This window comes from Orycteropus afer, unplaced genomic scaffold, assembly GCF_000298275.1.
Source record: "Orycteropus afer afer isolate SDZICR_OR568_19922 unplaced genomic scaffold, OryAfe1.0 scaffold00006, whole genome shotgun sequence".
NCBI classification, from domain to species: domain Eukaryota; kingdom Metazoa; phylum Chordata; class Mammalia; order Tubulidentata; family Orycteropodidae; genus Orycteropus; species Orycteropus afer.
The window spans coordinates 10,044,567-10,063,480 of record NW_006921593.1 but is presented as its reverse complement, the minus strand read 5'-3'; the positions used below and the strand labels follow the sequence as shown (position 1 = coordinate 10,063,480).

The following is an 18,914-nucleotide window of genomic DNA, read 5'->3' as shown; positions in this document are numbered from 1 at the left end:
TGAACCCATTCTCATGAAACCTACGTCTCAGTCCCTCGCCTGGACGCTTCCCCAGATACCTCCAGGGCTCTCACCTCCCCCACCTTGGGCTTTTGCTCGCTGTCCCCTTCTCAGCCAGCCTTCCCTGAGCCTTCCTTTGAAGTTGCCATCACTCCTTCCCACCCTGGACTCTGTCCCCTTCCCTGCTTTAATTTTCTTTTCAGCACTTACCCCCGTCTGATGGTCTCTGTGTTATACATTATGTGTCTCCCAGCTAGAACACACGTTTCATGAGGGCAGGGCTTTTAGTCTGTTTTATACACTTCCTAGAACAGCACTGGGCACAAAGAAGGAACAACTATACCCATGAAATGAATGAATGAATGGACTGTGCTAGCTTTTCTCTGAACACTCCATTGTGTCTGAATCTTTTCCACACCATGCACACGGCGTGCTTCAGCCAGTGCTCATGCTCAGCAGTGGGGAGGCAATGACCCCAGGTGCCTGTGTGTCCTTAACTGCCCTCTGGATCCCTTCTTCAGGAGGAAGCTGGCCGCCAGGCTCCAGGAGGCGGAAGAGACAGCTGAAGCCGCCCAGGCCCGGGCTGCCTCCCTGGAGAAAAATAAGCAGAGACTCCAGGCTGAAGTCGAGGACCTCACCATCGACTTGGAGAAGGTCGGAGATCCACAAGCCCAGAGGATGCTTCTGTAAAGGGGTGGAGGGTGCCCAGTGCACCTGAGGGAGAGGGTGTCACACATCTGGAGTGATCAGGAAGAAACAGGTGGTCCATGATGGCTGAGCACAGGATTTGTATTCACAACCCCACTAGACACGGGCTCCTGTTTGAACATGTGTCTTTAAACTCTTCAGAGATCTTAAAAATCAACAAGCCACTATTCAGTAGATCCACGATGAAGATAAGATTTGGTCCAGGATGTCATGCAATGTTATCTTTCCTGTTGCCCCTTCTCTTACACAAACCATGCTCTGTTTTGTATGGCCGAATATTGCTGTTTCCTTCACTGGTTCAGACTGATTTGCCAGGCTCTATCAGAACTAAAAAAGGCGCTCTGGTTGTTCAGTGGTTAAGGCATTTGTCTGCTAACCAAAAGGTCTGTGGTTCAAACCCACTAGCTGCTCTGTGGGAGAAAGATGAGACTATCTGCTTCCATGAAGATGTACAGCCTTGGAGACCCTATGGGAGCAGTTCTACTCTGTCCTATAGGGTCGCTAGTAGTCGAAACTGACTCAGTGGCCGTAGGTTTGGTTTTTTGGGTTTAGTCGAACTAAAGAGGAGTCCCTGGGTAGTGCAAATGGTTAACATATTCAGCTGCTAAACCAAAAGGCTGGCGTTCAAGCCCACCCAGAGTCACCTCAGAGGAAAGATCTGGCCGTCCACTTCTGAAAAAGCAGCCACGAAAACCCCATGGAGCAAAGTTCTCCTATGACACACATGGGTCACCGTGAGTCAGAGTCGAGGCGACTGTTTTTGTTGTTGTTGTTGTCGTTGTTTTTAATAGAACTAAATAAGATTTCCACTGGCACCCAATCCCCAATCTTGGTCCCAAGAGGCCACTTCTTTATGTCAGTGGGGAAGGACAAGACTGCAGCCTATTCGCAGAGCACAGTCACATCCAGGGGCCACATAGGCAGGAAGTGAAATCCACGTGAGAGACTTGAGGGGGAAAAAAAGTTCTCAAACCCACAAAGTTTTCCCCTCAAGTGAGGAAATTAAGCAAAAAAACGACAAGATCTAATATTTCGTGACAGCAAATACTTGCTGGGGAGTCACGAACGAGATGAAAGGTCTGCGAGAAGACAAAGCCTAAGAGCAATCAGCTTTGATCCACAGGAAAAATAACAGCCAGACCCACCTCTGCAGGGCACAGGAATGCGTCATCACATTATAGAGAAATCAGTTGTGGGGAGCGAGGCCAAATGTCAGAAATCTGAGAAGGCCACTGTGGCCCAGACCCCTCACTTTACACCAGAGAAAATTCCAGCCCAGGAAGACTAGGTGGCTTCTGCCTGAAGTCACACATCATGTAGGAGTTTTAGAATTACATCCCAATGCCCAGGAATTAGACCAGAATAGGCAAATCCATAGAGACAGAAAGTAGATTAGTGGTAGTCTAGGGCTGGGGCGATAGAAGGACTAGAAAGAGCCTGCTTTTGGGGGTGATGCCAGTGTTCTAACACTGCTTGTGGTGATGGCGGTGTATACGTAAAACCACTGGAGTTAGGCCACAGTGGGAGGGAGGAAGGAAGCCTGTGGGAGAGGGAGGTGAGGGAGGTGGGGGGGACAGGAAAGCAGACCCTGGAGACCCTCTCCACCTCGCCCCAGGCCAATGCTGCAGCAGCCGCTCTGGACAAGAAGCAGCGGGTCTTTGACAAGATGCTGGCCGAGTGGCAGCAGAAGTGCGAGGAGCTGCAGGTGGAGCTGGACAACTCGCAGAAGGAGTGTCGCATGTACATGACCGAGAGCTTCAAGATCAAGACTGCCTACGAGGAGTCCCTGGAGCACCTGGAGTCGGTGAAGAAGGAGAACAAGACCCTGCAAGGTGAGGCTGTGGGCAGGAGGCCTCGTGTAGAGGTTGAGTTTGGCCATGGACACATGGACAAAGCAAAACACTTGCATTGCTCAGACACCATGGTTGTAGCCTGAGATTTATACTGGCTCCAAGAGCCTGCGGTGCCTGGGGGGTCCTTCCAGGTGAGCAACACAGGAGATCAGGCTCCACGTGTTCCCCAATGATGTTCTTATGGAGGTGGTTTGAGCCCCTGGACTCTCTGGAAAAGGAGAGTCCTAGACACTGGCCCCAAAGCCACTGGGTGCTTGCTCCCTCTTCTCTAGGGAGTAACCCCTCCTCTATAAAAAGAGGAGCTTGAATCCAGTGTTCTCCAGTGTCCACACCCTGAAAGTCCCTGAGTCTATGGTTTAAAGTAAATTGCTTCCTCTTTGATACAAGGCTGGAGGGTCAGACCCCTACTGAGGCACGTTTGGGCCATAAGCCATGACTCTGGAAAGGTGGTAGTCCTTGTGGGCCTTATTAACCAGAACACTCCTTCCTCAGAGGAGATAAAGGACCTAATAGATCAGCTGGGTGAGGGAGGACGGAGTGTGCATGAACTGCAGAAGCTGAAGAAAAAACTGGAGATTGAGAAGGAAGAGCTCCAGGTGGCCCTGGAGGAAGCTGAGTCTTCCCTGGAGGTAACCACCCGCTCATTGTCTTGGGGGCTGGACCCTTGACCAGGAACCATGGACCTCCTTGGCCAGAAAGACTGATGCTTATGTACCTGGCAGGTTGAAGAGAGTAAAGTGATTAGAATTCAGCTGGAACTGGCTCAAGTGAAAGCTGACATCGACCGGAGAATCCATGAGAAAGAAGAGGAATTTGAGGCTACGAGGTATGGGTACTGATGGGATAAGGGCTGACTTTTAGGCAACATGGTGGAGTGGAGTCAGGAAACCCGGTTGTCTGCCACTTACTAGTCATGTGACCTTGGGCAATTTAGGTGACCGTCTCCAAAGCTCGGTGTCCTCTTCTGTGAATGGGAACAATGACAGCACCTTACACTGATGAGGCAGTCTATGGTTTACAAACACTGAATTTTAGTATTTCACTGAATAGTCACAAAACCCCATGACATAGGTACAATGATCCCATCCAACAGATGGGAAAGATGACAGTTTCCTCATGTCCTCTACAGAACATGGTAAAGATTAAATGAGATTGTAGACAGGAAAGCATGCTGTAGCCTGAAAAGTCATGTGGAGATATTACCACTGACGTTAACAACCACTTAGAAAACATCTCCACACTTCACGGGACAGAACTGATTTTTGCAGTGCTAAGCGGTGCTGGATTTGACCAATGCTGCTGCTTTTCAGCTTTCAAGAAAATTTCAAACTCCTGCTAGGTTTTAGTTTACAGAAATAGGATTTATTGTGATTCTGAGCAGACCGACACATTTGGAACTGTCCACACTGGCGTCCTGCCTAACCTGCCTACTGGCAGCAAAGGACCTTCCTGGAATCCTGTCACTTCTTGATTTTATAACGTCCCCACAAACCCTCCTTTAAGAGGGCTGTAGGCAGAACCACTGGGAGGGGAAGTCCAATGACTCACATCAAGGGCTAACCCTGGCCCTCACCCTAAATTTCTAGCTATATCAGTATGTGGCTAGGGGGAGGGTGTTTTGTCTTATTTTTGTAACAGCTTTATTGAGATATAAATCACATACCATGCAATGCATGTATTTTAAGGGGACAGTTCAATAGTTTTAAGTATATGCCACCATCACCACAAGGAGTGTTAGAACAGTGGCATCACCCCAAAAGCAGGCTCTTCCTATCCCTTCCATCACCCCAGCCCTAGGCAACCACTAATCTCCTTTCTGTCTCATGGATTCGCCTATACTGGACATTTCATAGAAATAGAATCACACAACACACGGTCTTTTGGGAATGGCTTCTTTTACTCAGCATCATGTTTTCAAGGTTCATCCACATTGTAGCATGTGTCAGTATTTCATTCCTTTTTACAGCTGAATAATATTCTGTTGTATGGCACATTTTGTTTAGCCATTCGTCAGCTGATGTACATTTGGGTTGTTTCCACTTTGGGGCTGTTATGAATAACACTGCTACGTGCATGCGTATACAAGTTCTTGTGTGAACATGTGTTTTCATTTCCATTGGATCGATACCTAGGAGTAGAATTTCTGGGTCATATGGTAACTCTATGTCTCACTTTTGAGAAACTTCCAGATTGTCTTTCAAAGTGGTTGCACCATTGTATTCTCACCAGGGCATATGAGGGTTCCAGTTTCTCCAGCTCCACTTTTTCCACCTCCTATCTGATACTCTGGTAGCATAGTGCCTAAGGCACTTGACTGCTAACCAGAAGGCTGGCGGTTCAAACCCACCAGCCACTCCTCGGAAGGAAGGTTGGGCAATCCTACTTCCGTAGTGATACTGCCTCAGAAACCCAAGGAGGGGTCGCTATGAGTTGGGGCCGACTCGACGGCAAATAACAACAACAACAATCTGATACTTATTATCTGCCTTTTCAGTAACAGCTATCCCTGACAGCTAGTGATGCCAAGCATCTTTTATTGGCCACATGCATATCTTCTTTGGAGAAGTATCTATTCAAGTCCTTCACCTGTTTTTTTAAAAATTGGATTGTTTGTCTTTTTGTTGAGTTGTAAGAGTTCTGTATGTATTCTGGATACTAGACCCTTATCAGATAAATGAGTTGACAACATTGCCTCCCATTCTGTGGGCTGTCTCTCTACTGCCTTTACGGTGTTTTGAAGCACAAAGGTTTTCATCGTTGAAGAAGTCCAACTTAACCTGTTTTCCTTTAGTTGTTTGTGCTTTAGCTGTCACATCTAAGAAACCATTGCCCAATCCAAGGTCACAATGTTTATCAATTGACCATAACTGTGAGTGTTATTTGTGGGTGCTCAACTCCACCTCCTTGTTCTGCATTCTCTCCTTATGCCAGTTCACACCAACTTAATGACTGTAGCTTTGTTGTAAGCTTTGATACTGGGAAGGGAGGAAGCGGCAGTCCTCTGATTTTATCTTTTTAAAGGTTGTTAGGGTCCCTTGTATTTCCGTATGAATTTTAGGATCAACTTGCCAATGTCTGCAATGAAGCCAGAGGGGATTTGGGTAGGGAATGTGTATAATTTGTAGATCAATTTGGGGAGCAGTGCCATCTTAGCAAATATTAAGCCTTCCAATTCATGAATACGAGAAATCTTTCCATTTATTAAGATCTTTAATTTCTTTCAAAAACTTTTTGCGGTTTTTGCTTGTATTTCTTTTTTCCACCACGGTGAATCATAATTCCATCTACCTATGAAAATGCCATGGTATCTTCTCCCACATCTGGGGATTTAATCCATTGCAGGGTACTGCAAACCAGGCACCATCCCTGCATGTGGAGGGCACTCAGGTTGAGCTGAGGTGCACACAGTTAGGGCTGGGGAGTTCTTTTTCTTTTTTGTTTTCTTGTGATTCAGGTGACAGTTTGCAGAGCTAATTCATTTTCCATTCAACAATTCATACACATTTTGTTTCATGACATGATTGCAGTCTCCTCAATCCGACATCTCTCTTCCCATTTCCTGCCTGTGGTTACTTTTTCCCGTGTCCTTCCTATGCATTCCTGCCCTCTGAGCAATCTCTCTGTAAATACTGCCCTTCCGATTGATCTCCTGTGGTTGATTTTTCTAGGGAGTGTACCTACCTGGTGTAATTATTCACCTCACTTGTCTATTGTTTGGCTGCAAGTTAAGCCACAGAAGTGAGTTCAATTCCAGGTCTGAAGGGTGACTAGGCCAAAGTCTCAGGGATCCCACCAGTCTCTGTCAGACAGTAAGCCTGGTCTTTTTATGATTTTGAGTTTAGAGCTGAGAATTTCCGGAAGGACAAAATCTTCACCGTGCAAAACAATTCATGCCTCAATTCAACAAGCATTTACTGAACACCTCAATTACCTCTTCTGGTCCCATTCTATAGAATGAGGTTAATATAGCTCATATGAGGCTTTTATGGAAATATTTATTATATTGACTACAACATAATTATTATATATTGAATATCTCCCATTGTTTTGAAAAGAGAAACAAACCTGGGTTGTATGAACAAAGCCCACATTGGACAGTGGAAAAAACAGGGGCCTACATCACTGAGTTTAAATCCTGTCTCCAATGTGGGCTACATGGGTGACCTATGGCCCATGTTTTAGCATCTGGAGCCTCAGTGTTCTTGCAGGGCTGTTTTGCATGTTACGTGAATTGCGATCACAAAAGACACATGGTAAATAAATATTCAATAAATATGACCTTTCCTTCCTTTCTCCAAAGCATGATGTGCCCCACTGACCCCAGTTAAGGGTTTAATTTCATAACATGGTGACAGGACCCACACTGATCCCCCAAGGCCTCTAATCTAGATGAGTTCAGCACAGACTGAACAGCTGGTCTGGGGTGCCACAGTCTTCTCTGCTCTGACTTGTAGGAAAAACCACCAGCGGGCAATCGAGTCCTTGCAGGCCAGCCTAGAGGCCGAGGCCAAGGGCCGGGCAGAGGCACTACGGCTCAAGAAGAAGATGGAGACAGATCTGAATGAGATGGAGATCCAGCTGGACCACGCCAACAAGAACAACAGCGAGCTGGTGAAGACCCTGAAAAGGCTGCAGCAGCAAATCAAGGTAGCCACCTGGGAGCAAGAGGGATGAACCGCAGAGCCAGCCATCCCTGAGCCTACAGGTGTCAAGGGACCTGCTTTCAGACACGTCTTCAACAGGAGTGAGGGAATGAGAGAGTGATAGGAGGAGATGGCTCAGAGTTCCACGGAGCAGGAAATCTGGGTAGTGTAGAAATGAGGGTGCCTAGTCCCCAAAGTGCTTGTCCTGGACTCCTGGAAAGAAGGAAGAAAGAAGGCAAACAGACAGCTGGACCTGTCTTGATTTTTGAAAGCCATTTTTAAATTTCTTTTAAACTATTTCGGACATACAAAACAGAGGACAGAGCAAACACCCATGTAGCCACCACACACCCCAAGAAATAAACACAAGAAGAGGTGATGTCTGCTTTGTGCCCCATGTCGTTGCACTGTCTGTAAAGCATAGTGAGATTCAGGCATTTGGCACATGGTTGTGGATGGCCCGCCCTGCCCAGACACTGGTGCTAGAGTGGACAAAACAGACAAACATCCCTGCAGCTAGACAATAAGCAACAAATAGCCAAAACTGTAGTATTAAAATTGGTGCTAAGTGTTACAGAGAAAGAAGAGGGCAGGGGAAGGAGGCAGTGAGTGACTGTCGGAGGTCACTCCTTGAGAAGGCCCTTCTGGAAACGTCAGGCATTCCACCATCACGAAAGCTTTGGTCTCGCGCTGCCTGCCCATTGGCCAAGTCCTCTGGACTGCCGGGCCCTGGCCTAGCCAAGCCCCAGCCAGTCCATGAACTCTTCCTCCCAGCTCCCTGCAGAGCCTGGCCTACCATGCTCAGCGCTCCCTCAGGCCTGGCCAGCCCCTGGGCGACCTGCTCAGCTGGGCCCTCCTGCCTCCCTGCCCCCAGGACCTGCAGGTCCAGATGGCCGAGGACGCCCGGCAGCACGAGGAGCTGAGGGAGCAGTACAACCTGCAGGAGCGGCGCCTGAGCCTGCTGCAGACGGAGCTGGAGGAGGTGCGCTCGGCCCTGGAGGGCAGCGAACGCTCCCGCAAGCTGCTGGAGCAGGAGGTGGTGGAGCTCACTGAGCGGCACAACGAGGTCAACATCCAGGTAGGACGGCGGGAACCTCGGCAGGTGACACGTGGGCTCCCACCTGAGGGGGCTGGGGAGAGGCCAGGATGGTCCCCTTCAAAACTCAGTGGCAGGCAGTGCCCCCTCCGCACCTGACAAGTCCTCAGGACTCACCTGCAGAGGATTTTTAGTTGTTGTTGTTGTTGTTGTCATTGAGAATATGCACAGCAAAACTTACACCAACTCAACTGTTTCTACATGTACAACTCAGTGCTACTGATTACATTGTTCACGTTGGCAACCTTTCTCATCTTCCTTCCGAGTTGTTCCTTCCCCGTTCATATAACCTCACTGCCCCCTAAAGGTTCCCGTCTCATCTTTCAAGTTGCTATCATCAATTTGGTCCCATGTAGACAGTTCTTAAAAAAGCACAGTGCTCAAGGGAGACATTCTTGACTAGTTAAGCTAATCTATTATTTGATGTTAAGATAACTTCAGGGGGTATTTTTGGTTTAAGGCCTAAACATGATTTCAGGGGGTCCATCCAGCCTCCCTGGCTCCAGAAAGTCTAGATTCCATGAGAGTTTGAAATGCTGTTCCCCTACAGATTCTTTAACAGAGTCCCAGGCCCTCCCCTAGGGAGTCCCATCCAGTGGGGTTATGGTAAGGGCCCAGACATCGGAATTTTCACAAGCTCCACAGGAGATTCTGATGGTGTAGCCAATTTTGACAACCACTTTGAAGCCCAGCATAGCCAATGATAGAACTTTAGAACTGGAAGGGAACTGGAACATTCCATAGTCTGACACTGGTTTTACAAATGAAAAAGTGTGGCCCTGAGAGTGGGAAGCTTATCCATGGCCACAGTCTGGGACTCATGTCTGCTGGCAGAGATGACACAAGGATTTCTTACTATTTCCAGTGCAGTCCTTCACCAGCCTGGTTTCCCAAACCCTTTCTTGCTTATCAACTTATGTGAATTCACCAAAAGAAAAAATATGCATGAGAGATACAGGGATTACAACCCCACATTATGGATAAGAAGACCAAAGCCAGCAGAGTAAGGGATTAATCTGAGCAGGTAGACGTGTCAGAGATTGAGCCCGGGTTTTCCCAGCTCTGAATTCTGGATTGTTCCACAGCGGCCACCCACCCCAGGCCTGAGTGATATTCCTGGGCCACTCATGGTCCAAGCTCTGCTCTAAAACCCAGAGAGGAATGCAGGCGCGAGACCCTCACCCCAAGCAGAGGGTCTAGGGCCATTTCCCATTGGGGGGGGGTGGAGTCTGGGAAGCATGTCTGGGAGATGGTGGTCATTTTCCTTCCTGGAAGACTTCTGGCTCACAGAGGTCCCTTTGTTTCCTTCTCCAGAACCAGAGCCTCCTTGTGGTCAAGCGCAAGCTGGAGTCTGACGTCCAACGCATCTCCAACGAGCATGAGGAGCTCATCAGTGAGTTCCGCTCGGCTGATGAGAGGGCCAAGAAAGCCATGACAGACGTAAGTTTGGACTTTGCTGCTGTAGGGGCGAGGGACCTGGCATGCTGGGTCAGGATGCCTGCCAAGGACCAGGCCATCCAAGACAGGGACTGCCACCCCCTCCAGTAATAAGTCATTTGGAATAGTGGTACCCTGTCAAACACAAGCAAGTAGGGAATGATTCAAGTTCTACAGGATCAAGGAAGAGCTAAGGGCATGAGGCCACGGGACAGATCAAAGGAGCCATCCATGTGAGCCTGTCTAGGCAGCTTTTTGGCAAGTATGAATTAAACCAGCCTATAGGGGAGAGGTTAGTGAAAAGAGGCTGGAAAGCAGGCCCAAAGGCTCCAACATCCCTTTGAATTGTCACATCAGCCTTGGATGGTAGACACTATTTATCCCCACTTTGAAAATGAGGGAATATGATTTTTATTTCCAGTTCCTTCTATTTGATTGGATGGGAACACTGTCACACTTATTCAGTGCTACGTCCCAAGAACGTAGACCCGTACTTGGTACACAGTAGCCTCTCCATGAACATTTGTTGAAAGAATGGAAGAATCATGGGGTTCAGAGGGAATAAACGACTCACCGAAGGTCACACAGGTGCTAGATGCGGATCTAGATCCTTCAACTCCAGATCCTGGGTTTTTCCCACACTCTGTGTTGCGTCCCTCATGGAGATGTCAACAAAGGGCTTGGCTTGAGTGGGACAGGCTGGTGGGAGGCCATGGCATTGGGAAGCCAGGTTGTAAGTGCATGAGCCCCCTCCTCTTTCACTGTGAGGGACACAGAATAACAGCATGGCCACCTCCATCAGACCCCAGCAATGTCAGCTGAGGGGTCTCTCATGAACAACGTGGTTTCCCAGAAACTGGGGAGACCAGGTCCCTCCTCCCTGTAAGGTATCACAAGCCTGGATTATTATTAGTTTCTGTATTAGTTTGCTAGGGTGACAGTAACAAGGTACCACAACCTATGTACATAAAACAACAGCAACTTATTCCCTCACAGTTCTGGAGGCTAGCAGCTGGAATTCAGTGTGCTAGCAGGGCTATGCTCCTGCCAACGGCTCTAGGGGAGGATCCTTCCATGTCTCTTCCAGCTCCCGGTGGCCCCAGGCGTTCCTTGGCTTGTAGCAGCATCACTCCAGCCTCTGCCTCTGTCTTTACATAGTCACCTTCCCCTGTGTGCTGTCTCTCTCTGTCCACTCCTCTTCTTATAAAGACACCATTCATATTGGATTAGGGCCCACCTACTCCCCTGTAACCCTCTATTAAGTAACTACATCTGTGAAGATCCTGTTCCAAATAGGATCATTTTCACAGGTACCAGGGTTAGGACCTAAGCATATCTTTCTGGGGGAGACACAAATCAACGTTAACAAGTACCCAACTGCAACTCATGCCCCTTCCTCCCCCAGGCCGCCCGCATGGCAGAGGAACTCCGCCAAGAGCAGGACCACTGCATGCACCTGGAGAAAATCAAGAAGAACTATGAGGCCAACATCAAAGACTTGCAGGCCAAGATGGAGGAGGCCGAGCAGCTGGCTCTGAAAGGAGGGAAGCGTACAATCATGAAGCTGGAGGCCAGGGTGAGGGCAGAGCTGAGCTAAGCTGTGGAAGAGAAATGGAGGGCAGGCTGGGGCTGTGTGGTTTCACCAAAAAAAAAAAAAAAAAAATGCCCTGAGTTTGATGAGGGCTTGGGTTACATAAAACTCACTGCCATAGAGACAGATCCAACTCATGGTGACCCCCTCCTTGGGTTTCCGAGGTGGTATCTCTACGGAAGTAGATTGCCCAATCTTCCTTCCAAGAGAGGGTGGTGGGTTTGAACCGCCAGCCTTCTGGTTAGCAGTCAGATGCCTTAGGCACTATGCCACCAGAGCTCCTTGGTTTATATAGATGGCAGGAAATAAAAAGAAATTAAAAAACAGCTCTACTTTATTTATCCTAAGGTCTCTCCTGCTCTTTCTCACCCTGTCACCTTTCTCCCCAGGATGTCCAAAGCAGAGCAGTGGCCTCTATCATTCAGTACATATGTCTCTGTAGCTAATATTATTCCTCTGTGTTGCTGTTGTTGTTATTGTTATGTGCCATCAAGTCAGACCTGACTCCTAGCTACCCCTCTTTGGGTTTCCGAGGCAGTATCACTACAGAAGTAGATTGCCCCATCTTCATTCCGAGGAGTGGCTGGTGGGTTTTGAACCACCAACCTTCTGGTTAGCAGTCAAATGCCTTAGGCACTATGCTACCAGAGCTCCTTTCCTCTGTGTTATTATTCACTTAAGGAAAATAAGCCTTAGTCATTACATCATAGAATGTCAGAGCAGGAAGTTTCCAGAAGGTTCTGTCACCCAGTCCAACCTGCTGCCTCTCCTCATTTCCCAGAGGTGGAAGCTTAAGACTCAGGGGCAAATGACTGACTATCTGACAACCGAAGTAGGCCTGTTAAAGACAGAGCCCATCCAGGGCTCACTCACTCCTGGGTAGGAGGCAGACACTGTGGCCATACACCCTCATCCAAGCCCCTGTGCTTGCAAATTCAAAACCATGAGCTATGTTTCCCTCTCCCACCCTCAGATCAAGGAATTAGAGACAGAGCTGGACGGGGAGCAGAAACAGCACATGGAGACGGTCAAGACGCTGCGCAAGAATGAGCGCCGCCTCAAGGAGCTGGTCTTCCAGACGGAGGAGGACCACAAGACCAACCAGCGCATGCAGGAGCTGGTGGAAAAGCTGCAGAATAAGCTCAAAGTCTACAAGCGGCAGATCGAAGAGGCGGTGGGTGCTTGCCGCCAGCCCCTTCTTTCCCTCTTCTGTTTGCTTCCCAGGCCAGGATGTGCAACGTGATTAGGATTAACTAAACCAAAACCCAACCCACTGCCATCGAATCCATTTAGACTCACAGCGACCCTATAGGATTAACTGTAGGGGAGGAAATCAAGCATTGGCCAATATGTGACTCCTGTGAGAGTGGTGTCCATGGCACTTTGCCCGTGCTGCATGAGTATGGAGGAGCTCTGGTGGTGTAGTGGCTAAGGCACTTGACTGCTAACCAGAGGGCTGGCGGTTCAAACCCACCAGTCACTCCTCAGAAAGAAGGTTGGGCAATCTACTTCAGTAGTGATACTGCCTTAGAAACCCAAAGAGGGGTCGCTATGAGTGGGGTCTGACTCAACGGCACGTAACAACAACAACAACGGCATGAGTATGGGAGGTAGGCCAGACATTCCACACTGGAGATAAGAACATGTGAAAAACCAAACTCTCCCCTGAGATCGCCCACGCTAACTGAAGTCACGACTGCAGGGTATGATCCAACCTCCAGAGGAGGTCTCTGTGGCCTCTGTCCTGTTTCACCGACTTTCATGACCCATGACAGGGACAGTCTCTCCTTCCTGGCTGTGCCTTTATCAAGGGTCTTCACTTGTTTGACCTTCCCAACTCTGGGGCAGGAAGGTTGATATTACTAATCCATTCCACAGAGTGGGGTACTGCTAGGTTATGGAAGTAGATGTCAAAGTCAAAGTCAGATTGTTAGTAAAGGGCAGTTTCAAGTCTCAACCCTACACCCTCAGGTCCACCTACCCCCCAGGACTTTGATAGTTGACTCTGCCATCATTTGCTGCTGGTTCTGGAACCACTACACTAAATCCACAGGCCACTCAAGCACCCAACACCCTTCCCAAAAGGTCACTGAAGGCCAGGCTTGCAGTAAATATTGCTCTAACCAAAATTACACTCCAACTACAGTTGATTCTCATGATTCCTAGTACTTATGTTCTATAAAGTCGCCACAAACATTGAATTAGCAAATACTAAACCACTGCTCCTACAAGAAACACAAAGTAGGTTCCTGCAAGCCTCTGGTCACATTTCTACATGTGTGTCTATTTAATGAAACCTTATTTAATACCTACGGTTGATTCATTAATACCAAACTCATGGCCAACAGTACTCATGCCTATAAAAAGCGTATTTAACACACATATTTTCTCCGTAAGGCACATCACAGCTTTCTTGGACTTAGGAACAGTACACAGCACTTTAGCAGTATACTTGGGGATCATCTTAAAATCAAAATCACAAAAAGCACAAAACTGTGAAAAACAGACACTATTTTAAATAGATTATGAAATGGATACTTGTTTTCCGTGTGAACTGATGATACAAGAAGGCAGAGCATCACCTTGTCCAACCTCAGCTGGGAACACGCAGCCAGAGACACATTTTTCACCATGCCTATGAATGATGCGAAAGCATGGCAAATATTGCTTTTGGGATTGCAGATCAATTATAGTGAATAAACGAATTTGTAAGTATGAAATCCGTGAATAATGAACATCGATGGTAAATTGAGAGGATGCGAATTGGGTGGTGGGTGTCAGGGGGCCCCAAATCTTAATCTTCCATGGTGGGGCACCAACAGATAATGCTCAAAACCACATGGCCCAGGTGCAGCAACAGAGAGGTCTTTTACTTAGAAACATGGATGTCACGGCCACAAAGAATCAGCTCAAGGTGTCGACAGCAGCTGTTCCCAGGGCGCAGGGAGATGCTTCCCCAGGACTTCTGTGTTTGTGTGTTTAATTTTTTTTTAATATAGACTTCCTTTGAGAACAGCTTTTTGTTTCTTTTTCTTTTTTTTAAGTGCTTTACCCTCCCTTCCCCACCCACCCCTGAAAACCATCGAAAAATGTCTTTTTTTTTGTGAAACCCTTTTCTTGACTTTTTATAATAGTGGTCTCATCCAATATTTGTCTTTTTGATTGACTAACCTCACTCAGGAGAATGGGCTCTAAGTTCATCTGTGTTATGAGATGTTTTGCAGATTCATCACTGTTCTTTAACGTTGCACAGCAATCCGTTATGTGTATGTACCATAGTTTGTTGACCCATTCCTCCATTGATGGGCATTTAGGGGGTTTCCATCTTTTTGTTGTTGTGAATAGTGCTGCGATGAACATGGGTGTGTGTACATCTTTTCATGTCACGGCTCTTGTTTTGTTTAGAGCAGTCTGAGTTTACAGAAAAACGCACAGAAAGTACACAGTGTTGCCACATACTTCCCTCTCCTCCCTGGACATGGTTTCTCCAACTGCTTGTGTTTTGTAACAAGCCATGTTGGACTCTTCATACATTCATGTGTGACCTTAAAAATAGCCAACCAGGTTTCGCCCATTTTCCACCACACCCTTCTCGCAGGAGGAGCAGGCCAACCAGACCCTGGCTCGATACAGGAAGACGGTGCACGAGCTGGATGACGCCGAGGAGCGGGCCGGCATGGCGGAGACCGCCCTGAACAAGCTGCGCACCAGACACCGCGTGGCCAGCAAAGGCATCACCTCTGTGGAGATCATCCAGGTGTCCAAGACAGGCTCCTCCAAAACACTTTCTGAGGAGTGAGGCCGCGTGTCCCCCACCACAGCTGGTAGGTGGACTCCACTCACTTCGCCCACACTCCAAGCTCACCTTCCCTACACCTGCCTTGCTCCTTCCCGCTTCGCCGCCCTGATCTCCTGCAGTGGGAACCCCGAAGCTTCCCTTGTCTGCTCAGCTGCCACACGCCCTCTGTGGATTCTCACAGCTCTCAGGCGTGATGCTGTTCATCCGCATCACAGGTGCTGGGGGACGTGATGTTCTCCCATCTGATTGAGAGCTCTCTTAAGGCAGGTTCCATGCCTGATACTTCTAGACTGCCCTATACCCCAACACTAGGCCTGGCAGACAGGTGCTTAGTGCATGCATTTTTCCATTGAGGAATTACAGGGACATGGAAAAGCCCATAGACAGTGTGTGCGTGCATCTTTCATATCCCCCACAACCTCATTATTCATTGAGGATTCCATTAACAGTAGTCGACTTTACGTTTCTACCATTGTTGTTGTTGGCTGCTCTCAAGCCTGCTCTGACTCAGGGCGACTTTATAACAGAACAAAACGCTGCTGGGTCCTGCTCCGCCCTCCCGATCATTGGTGGATCTGACCCATTGTTATAGTTCCTGTGACGCTCCATTCCCCTGAGGGATCCCCTTGATTCTGCTGACCTTCTGTATTACCAAACACGATGTGCTCCTCTAGCGACTGGTCCTTCCTGATGATACGATCAAAGTCAGCAAGCTGAAGTTGCGTCATCCTAGCTGCTAAGGAACATTTTGGTTGCATTTCTTTTCTAACTGGTAATAATGATGGCAGCTACCATCCAAGTGCATCACTGGTATATTTTACCAAAGTGCGAGTTTCCTATAGATTGGAAATTGTGAAGAATGAATAAAGCAGATCCCTCACCAGGCAGAGAAGGACAGAAGGGAATTCCAGACACATGCAAAGCGCAGAGGTGGGATGTGCACAGGGTTCAGCATGATTGGAGCACAGGGGCTCCAGGTGAGGCAGGACAGCTAGACAGAGAGGGAGAAGGGGTGAGCGGGGTCAGCAGGGGGTGAGGCTGTGTAAAGGTAAGGCTGTCTACTGGGTGCAAGAATTCCACAAATCTCCATAAAGAAATCTTGTTATTTATTTTTTTTAATCTACGGGTGTGATGAGCTCTAGTTTTTCTTGGGAAGAGGCTCACATCCCCATAGCAAGGCAAGTGTCTTTGTTCCTCATGAGATGACATAGGCGGGCTCATGGCGAGCACTGCGTCATCAGGTTACACTTTGGCCTCCTGGACAACTAGTGTCGAGTCAGCCTACTCAGACGTGTCAACCCCAAACAAGGAGTTTCAGGACCCTCACAACCTCATGCAGAGTGAACCAGGTATGACTTAAAGGTGTTCATTATGAGGACAGAAGTCTGTTCAGACTCAGGAGGGAGCTGCCTTTGCAGAAAGAAGGGGGCAAAGGTGTCAGAAATCTCAGTTCTTGAATGGTGCCACAACCTGAAGAATGTAATCAATGTCACCGGATCATACATGTAGGAATTGTCACACTGGCGTGCATTTTGTTGTGTATATTTTCACCACAATATAATTTTTTTAATTAAAAAAAAAAATCTCAGCTCTTGCCCACATGCATTTACTTTTTTCTCTCGCTTCTATCTGACTCTCCCCCCAAGGTGCCATAGACCTCAACAGCAGCCCATTGAGAGGAAGGAAACAGGAAAACGGAAAACCAGGTCTATCGTGAGAATGTTCACTACGCCAAGGAGAGTGCGAGACAGAAAGAGACAGGCACGAGGAAGGAAGATTGCTATAGGGGAAGATGAATCTTGGGGTATAACTGCCCAGCCATTGAGGTGGTGTCGAGCTGTGCATGCGTTTGGATGGCAGTAGCAATGGGTCTGTTTTAGCTGAGCTCTTACATATTCATGTCAAGGACGGAATATGTGATGTCTGTGGGACCTGGCTGTTCTCTAGAAAGAATTCCTCATGTGCACTATTTAATGTCTTGTCCCCATGGAAAGAAAATAAAAATAACATGAAAAATAGACTTGCTCGCAAATTGAGTTTGTTTTTTAACTGCAGAATTTTATTTTTCTGAGACTTCCAAATCCAAAGGCAATTTTCATAATTATATCAGACTTTCTTTGTGTCCCTACATCCTAAATCACAGTACATGTTTCTATCAGAAACTAGGGGAACTATGCAGTATTGGTGAGGTTCTTTCCAACTTTTGAAAGAGTCAGTATTAGTTTCCTCAGGCTGACATAACAAAATACAGAAAGCTATTTTTTGCAGTCTGGAGCTGGGAGTCCAAATTCAGGGTGTTGGCAGCTCTAGGGCTCTCCTGGCTTCTGGTAACCCCAGACGCCTCTTGGCATTCTTCAGTTTGTAGCTGCATCATTCTTTGCTTTGTAGATGCTTCTTCATATGGTCATTTCCTCCCTATGTCTCCCTGTGTCTCTTCTTTATAAGGATACCACTCAGGTGGGATTAGGACCCAGCCCACTCCTATAGGGCCTCATGATAATGTAATTGATAACATCTTCAAAGATCCGCATTCACAGGTATTCAACATATCTTTTGGTGGACACCCACCATTCAGTCCATAACAGGGTCTACCAGAGAAGTGAAGACACCCTCTTTCTTAGAGCTGAGAAAGAGGTACGGAATCATAGACTCTCAGGTCAGAAGGGATGCTAGGCCCTGTCTCAGCAGGCTAATGTCTTACGTGGCCCAACATGGTCTGCCTCAGCATCTCCCAGGATGCTCAGACATGAGCACATCTGCTCTGCGAAGGCAGGCAGATTTGTTGTTCTGTTCACTGCTGAACAGAGAGAGTTTAGCTCCTAGAGAGAGCCAATGAATGATGCAGAATGTTCTACCTCCCAAAGTGGTCCTTCCTGGCTTTCACAGGAAGTTCTTCCATAAAGCAAGCTCAGAGCTGCCCCCTGGTGGTGTTGACTTGCTGGCCCCGGTTTTGATACCCAGGGCCCAGGAGAACTACCTTAATGGAAGACAGTTCACGTGACCTCCTCCACAGTTCCTCTCCTCCAGGCTGAACATTCCTGGGTCCTTCAGCCCTCCCTTCAGACCCTGTGTGTGACAGTGTCTCCATTTCCACCTTCTAACTCTCCCCAGTCCTGTTCCTCTCCTCATTTTCCTGGTTTTAGGAGCATCTTGGTGGGTGGGGACAGTGCAGTGAGCAGGGGCTTCTTGCCCAGGTCACTGTAGCCCTCAGAGCACACCCTTTCCTAGCTCTCTGGAAATGGCATGACTTACCTTTCCCTTTCAGCAAGTTGACTCTTCTCCAACCCACTGGCAAACAGAAACCAAGAAGGGTCCATTATTTGGGGTGTGGTGGATACTAATATCTCTTTGGTAGATATAGATACTTCTCCATCTTATCACAGGGCCTCCATCATCCCTGGGATGGTTTTAACCTTGGCACTCTCCAACCAGTTGTTGTTGTTGTTGTTGTTTGCCGTCGAGTCGGCCCCGACTCATAGCGACCCCTCCTTGGGTTTCCGAGGCAGTATCATTACAGAAGTAGGATTGCCCAACCTTCCTTCCAAGGAGTGGCTGGTGGGTTTGAACCGCCAGCCTTCTGGTGAGCAGTCAAGTGCCTTAGACCAATAGGTAAGGGAAACCTGTTTTGTTCTTCCGTGCAGCTAGACCAAATGTGGAGACACTGCCCCCTGGTGTCAGGGTCTCCAACTGCTCTGTGTGTGTGTGTGTGTACATGAATTTCCTGGCGACACCAAATCAGAATCTTTGAATTATATTAGAATTTGGGGGCTGGACAGCACATTTAGAG

The 18,914-nt window shown here is 47.9% G+C and overlaps 1 protein-coding gene across 1 annotated transcript in view; it reads left to right on the top strand.

Moving 5' to 3' along the window:
* The window catches only part of LOC103197055 (myosin-16), a 64,208-nt gene extending 49,081 nt beyond the window's left edge, over positions 1-15,127 (top strand). Inside the window, exons 33-42 of the mRNA XM_007940903.1 lie at positions 522-654; positions 2,324-2,540; positions 3,054-3,190; positions 3,284-3,387; positions 7,016-7,208; positions 8,079-8,282; positions 9,615-9,740; positions 11,143-11,313; positions 12,302-12,502; positions 14,927-15,127. Coding sequence (XP_007939094.1) covers positions 522-654; positions 2,324-2,540; positions 3,054-3,190; positions 3,284-3,387; positions 7,016-7,208; positions 8,079-8,282; positions 9,615-9,740; positions 11,143-11,313; positions 12,302-12,502; positions 14,927-15,127 — 1,687 coding nt within the window. The remainder of the gene's footprint in view (positions 1-521; positions 655-2,323; positions 2,541-3,053; positions 3,191-3,283; positions 3,388-7,015; positions 7,209-8,078; positions 8,283-9,614; positions 9,741-11,142; positions 11,314-12,301; positions 12,503-14,926) is intronic.
* Positions 15,128-18,914: the final 3,787 nt, after the last annotated feature.